This window comes from Phytophthora cinnamomi (assembly GCF_018691715.1).
Source record: "Phytophthora cinnamomi strain GKB4 chromosome Unknown Contig90, whole genome shotgun sequence".
Lineage (NCBI taxonomy): Eukaryota > Oomycota > Peronosporomycetes > Peronosporales > Peronosporaceae > Phytophthora > Phytophthora cinnamomi.
Window position 1 is genome coordinate 146,986 of NW_027151023.1, and position 6,000 is coordinate 152,985.

Genomic DNA, 6,000 nt, shown 5'->3' on the forward strand with positions numbered 1-6,000 from the left:
GGCGAGGAAGGTCACTTGGGGGTTGAATCGAAATTCAGAAGTGATTGGATTGTTGGAGCTTACACCCTAGGCTAGTGCTAAAGACACGCGGCCGTGCGTCCTATCAACTAGTGCGTCTAATCAACCATCATTCTACACTACTCGTCCAATCAACCTACTCGTCTAATCAACGTGTGGTCGTATTGGACCGGTTCGGTTAACCGGTTCGGGTACCTCGGAACTGGTACAGTGTACCAAGGTTCTGTACCCTGCAACTCGCCCCCTCAATGCGAACACGCGTGAACGCCGAGCGCAGTCGTCAAGTCCTTGTGGCGTGGTCCGGCAAGTCCCTTGGTCATGATGTCGGCCAGCATGGTGGCAGTCTCGCAGTACTCGACGATCACTTCGCCGCGCTTGACTTCGTCGCGAATGTGATGGTACTTGATGTCGATGTGCTTGGCGCGACCATGGTTGACGGGGTTCTTGGTCATCTTGATGCACGACTGGTTGTCTTCGAAAATCTTCAACTCGGGCGTGACTCCTCTTGCAGCAACCAGGATCTCGCACAGCAGCTTGTGCACCCACTTGCCTTCTTGAATCGCCAAACTCAGTGCGATGTACTCGGCCTCGCTTGTCGAGAGCGACACACTTGACTGCTTCTTCGAACCCCACGAGATCGGTCCGCCGGCGACTTGGAACAGGTAGCCCGACGTAGACTTGCGATCACTGAGATCACCAGCCCAGTCGGCATCCGAGTAACCTTGAAAGTCGATGTCCTTGCCCGGCGAAAAACGGATTCCGTACGACTTGGTCCCTTGAAGGTAGCGGAAGATGCGCTTGACCGCGATCCAGTGCTCGACTTGCGGGTTCTCCATGAAGCGTGACACGTAGCCGACAGCGAACGCAATGTCCGGGCGAGTCGATGTCATCAAGTGCATGAGTGCACCGACAGCCTCGCGAAATGGCGCGTCCAACTTGGTCATGGCGTCGCTTGAAACTAGCTTCATGCTGATGTCGACTGGACTTGCAGCGGGTTTGCAGTCTTGCATGCCGAAGCGCTCCAGGATGTCGTTGATGTAGCGAGCTTGGCTCAGCGTAACACTGCCATCCGCGTTGTCGACCACCTCGATCCCGAGGATGAAGGAACACTTGCCACTGTCGGTCATCTCGAACCGCGACTTGAGTTGGCGCTTGACTTCCGCGATCAGATCAGCCGAACTTCCAGTCACCAGGACGTCGTCCACGTAGACCAGTAGTAGAACGCATTCGCCGTCGACGACCTTGATGTAGAGGCATGGGTCGTAGCTTGACACGCGAAAACCGATGGAGCGCACATACTCGTCGAAGGTCTCGTTCCATACGCGCGAAGCTTGCTTGAGTCCGTAAATCGCCTTGAGCAGTTCCACGCAGTCGAAACCGTCGTCCAGTTCCACGCCTTCAGGCACGCTGCAGAACACCTTCTCCTTCATCAAGCCGTACAAGAACGCAGTCACCACGTCGAGCTGGTCCATCGGCCATCCGAAGTACTTGGCAACCGCAATGATCATTCGCAGCGTGACGTACTTGACCACGGGCGAAAACGTCTCGGTGTAGTCGATGCCGTACTTCTGCACGAAGCCTTTCGCGACGAGCCGAGCCTTGAACTTCTCGATCGATCCGTCCGCGTTGCGCTTGATCTTGAACACCCACTTGGTGCCGACTGCGCGTTGATTGTTGGGCAGTTTGGCGGCGCGGAAAACACCTCGCAGCCGCATTGACTTGAGTTCGGCGCGAATTGCCTTGCGCCACTGGACTTGGTCTGGTCCGTTCACAGCTTCTTGAAACGTCTTCGGCTCCGCGCTGTCGCTTGCTTCCACCGCATTCGCACTTGCACGCCAGAACATGGGTGGGGTCGAGCCGTCTTCATCGTCTTCTTCCGATTTTTCTTCTTGTGCCGGCGTAGATTCACGTTGGTCTTGGTCAACCGAGGGTCCAGGCGCACTTGCTTCTTCGAGTCCAGCACTGCGACGAGGACGCCGAACATTGTCGCGATCTTGGTTGTCCGGACGCGATTTGCGCTTCCCCGCCTGCGTGAACACCCTTGTGCCGGAGTCGTCGGAGACTTGCATGTCGTCGAAAACGTCGGTAAGTCGGTTGACTTCTTCACCATCAGCAGCCGTGGAGTCGTCGAAGCTTGACTCATCGAATGTGACATCGCGAGAGATGACCACCTGCCCCGCCTCGATGTCATCAACTCGATACGCCTTGGAACGCTCCTCGTAACCCATGAAAATTCCTTCACGAGCTTTCGGGTCCCACTTGAGTCGCTTCTCCTTCGGCGTCAAAACGTAGGCCTTGCACCCGAAGATCCGCATGTGCTTGACGTTGGGCTTGGACTTGTAGACGATCTCGAACGGAGTTTTGTCGGGCGACTTGGGTGACGGCAGACGATTCTTGATGTAAATCGCCGTCATCGCTGCTTCAGCCCAGAACGTCTTGTCCAACCCAGCGTAGTGCAGCATGCTGCGGCCGATGGTCACGATGGTTCGGTTGGCGCGTTCAGCCGTCGCGTTGGTTTGGTGCGCATACCGAACCGTGGGCTGCACTTCGATGCCGTGGTCTTCGTAGTACACCAAGAGCGAATTGGTCGCGAACTCCTTGGCTCCGTCATGGCGTACGAACTTCACCCTGGCATCGAATTGCTTCTCCACCTTGGTGATGAATCGGCGCAAGCAGCCTTCGCTCTCCGACCTGGCTCGCAGACAGAATCCCGACATGCAGCCGCTGGCTTCGTCCGTGATGAGCAGCAAGTAGCGGCTGCCACCCAGCGACTCTTCCTCCATGGGCCCGCAAATGTCAAAGTGGAGGAACTCGAACGGCTTGTACTGGCGCTTGTTCGGGTTGCTTGCGAAGGGCTTTTGCATCATTTTCCCTTGTTGGCACCCACGACATTGGCTTGACTTCTTGGATGATGTCGGCATTTTCGCACCCGTCACCATGCCACTTGAGACCATGTGGAGAAGCGAATTCCGGGAAAGGGGTGATTGGGAGCAATCGACAAAAAAGATGGATCTTGACGGAGCCACTATACCGCGGAAGTGACACCCGAGAAGCCAGATCGAGGGGATCTGGTGATGTGGGTGGATCGAGGCTGTCAGATGTGTGTGGTGTCAAAGGGAGACTACGGGAAATACTACAAGATGACACAGAAGACGTCTACATACGGCAGAGGGCCAGATCCGCACTATCGGAAGTGGTTGGATCCAGATCACATGTACCCATGTGGATCCAGACCCGATTCACCCATGCGGATCTGGGCCTCTGAGAGGTGGCAATGGCAAGCGAAGAGGAGAAAGGAGTTTGCGACGACCCAAGGACTCAAGATCAGCGAGGATCAGCGTGGATCAAGCGGATTTGGGAGAGGTGGATCCAGATCACATGTACCCATGTGGATCTGAATCCGGATCCCGTACGCCAGGGCGGATCCAAGCCTCTGGTAGACGGCTACGACGAGGTAAGTGAGGAAAGGAGGTCGCAACAGCACAGGGACCCCAGATCAACGCAGACCGACCCAGATCAAGGCACTTCGGAGATCAGCGGATCTGGATCTGAGAATCAGATCCGGATCTGGGAATCAGGTGGATCCGGATCCGGCGGATATGGAGATCTGGGGATCTGGTGGATCTGGGACCCAGTGGGTGATCTGGCGGCTACAGCTCAACGGAGGGAACAAGTGACGATGCAGTGAAGGTAGATGTGGTCCATAGAGCCGGCAGGTACAGATGGGAAGATAGTTCGGATTGGGTGATAGGATTTTGGGATAGGATTGGACATAACCATAAATCAGAGTCGAATTTGCCTGGAAGTGCTCAAGTGGTCTGGACTCGCAACGGGGAAACGCATATTGGCCCCGCTCGACGTACGCTGTGGAGATTGGATTTGGCTTCACACGCACCCCAAGACTACCAAGCGCCAGCAAGCGGCCCTCACCCCCCAGAGACTCAAATTTGCCTTGGACAACGCAAGTACCTTCGCCTTCGCCTGGAATCGGGATCGACATTGGCCCACCAAGAAGCAGCAAGGTACTGGGTAGCAGATCTAGTGTCGGCTGAATAATCTGGATAATATATTGGCCAGATCAACCTTCCTAGTGAACTCCCTACAAGTGCAGATCCCAGATCACCCGGAGTTAACTACTTGGCCGGGTGATCCAAGACTCTCAACTGCCCTGATCCCGCTATAGGAAGCGGCAAGTACGACAAAGGGCGACCTACCAACTCGCAACAAGGGCCTACAACACACCACAAGGCAACCACTCGGCCGGATCCAGATCCAGGCCGCCAGATCCAAGTCGGGAGTCACTTGATCTGGACCAAGAACCGCGAGCAGAGTGAAGATTTCCGCGCTGCTCCACCGGATCTCCGCGTCTCGCCAAGACGTTCCTACTTCAACGCTTGGACTCTTCAGCAGTTACCAGAGGAGCAAGATCCAGCCCTACCGACGGGTACACAAGGTGAGGAGTTCAGCACTGATCACGGATCATCGGAGTACCCCCTCCGTTAGTCGGTGTCCGGGCGCTGTTGGGAAGTTGGATCTAGCTGTAACGGGGTTACACGCACAAGTGGCTACAAGCCACTTGTAAATTTAACAGATAGGTTATCTGTTAAAAGTTTTGGATACTTCCTCACATTGGTGTAAGACACACCGATGGATACATTGAAGTGGACCACCACAGTGAGTGGTCCACACATACCCAAAGATCCTATTGGTAGAAAGCAGCATCTTTCTACCAATCAGAGACATGCATATTAGCGGGGCTCTGACAGCCAGCCGCTGCCAACCCTTTCATAGATGATAAACAGTTTTTAGCAGATTTTAGAGGAAGATCAATTTACAAACAATACAGTTCTCATTTTACCTTAAACTAGCTACTTGGAGTCTTGTCTAAGTTAACTTATATTTGTGCATTCAAATATAATTAACCTAAGTAATTACTAAGTACTTACGCTTCCTCATACACGTTGCGCAACGTGTAAGCTAAAGTAGTGAGTCAAGTTAGACCCACTACACCTGGTAGCACTTTGTAGTCCGTCCAACGACCGACTGCTTGACGTTCGTACGCGGTGTACGAACGCGGAGCCGAGAACCACATGAGCACGGAGGTGCCCATGGAGAGCTCCAACACGCCTGCAACGCATGTTGCACGCGCTGACTGCCCCCACCTGTCTGACCCAGAGTGGGAGGCCCTCCAACGACTGTCAACAGTCATTGGAGAAGCGGCGATAGCCACGATGCTGCGTACGCTATCGCCGACGGAGCAACATGGTGTTGCTCTGGGCTTCATCATGAAGGAGCAGCGTGATGCTGCTTCCCTCAGTGACGGCGTCGTCAAGGACGACACCGCGTGCTCAACCATTAAAGTTGAGCGTAAGCAATTACGTGGGAAGAGAGGGCGAGCCTCTCCTCCGATGGCTTGTCGAGCTCGACACAGCCATAGCGGCTCGACGCATCGTCGACCCGCTGTCGAAGGTCGCGTTCGCCATGCCCTGCCTTGGCGGACGCGCAAGGAGTTGGGCGTATGGACGCCGACTCTCCGATCCTACGTGCTTCAGCACGTACGAAGTGTTCAAAGAGGAGCTCAAACAAGCGTTTGAGCCCCCGCAAAAACGAGTTCCGGTCGAGGGCGGAGTTCCTCGACCTTCAGCAGGGTAAGCATGACGTCCATGCTTACGCGCAGCGCGCACGATATTTGGTATCAAATATCGTGACTAACCCGATTGACGAGGCGACCAAGGTCGTCACGTTCATGAAGGGGCTTAGAGATGGGCCTGTGAAGACCTATCTCTTCCGAGAGTACCCGAGTACTCTCGAAGCTGCGATTACTCTTGCCATGCAAGAAGAGTTTAGCCTGCGGCAGGCTAAACTGCATGTGAACGTGCCGAGGCCGCAACCGCGCCCGGTAGCGAGGACGGGAGGTCCGGAACCAATGGACCTCTCGAACGCAACAACTGCTGGTTACCAGCAGCAGGGAGGCAACGTGCG

At 55.0% G+C, this 6,000-nt stretch overlaps 1 protein-coding gene across 1 annotated transcript; it reads right to left on the minus strand.

Moving 5' to 3' along the window:
- Nucleotides 1-263: 263 nt before the first annotated feature.
- On the minus strand, nucleotides 264-2,885 carry IUM83_18325 (Integrase catalytic core protein; the record flags this gene model as incomplete). Its single annotated transcript, XM_067943317.1, has 1 exon — nucleotides 264-2,885. One exon carries the CDS (start codon nucleotides 2,883-2,885, stop codon nucleotides 264-266), a length of 2,622 nt encoding a protein of 873 aa, XP_067784529.1.
- Between the last annotated feature and the right edge of the window lie 3,115 nt (nucleotides 2,886-6,000).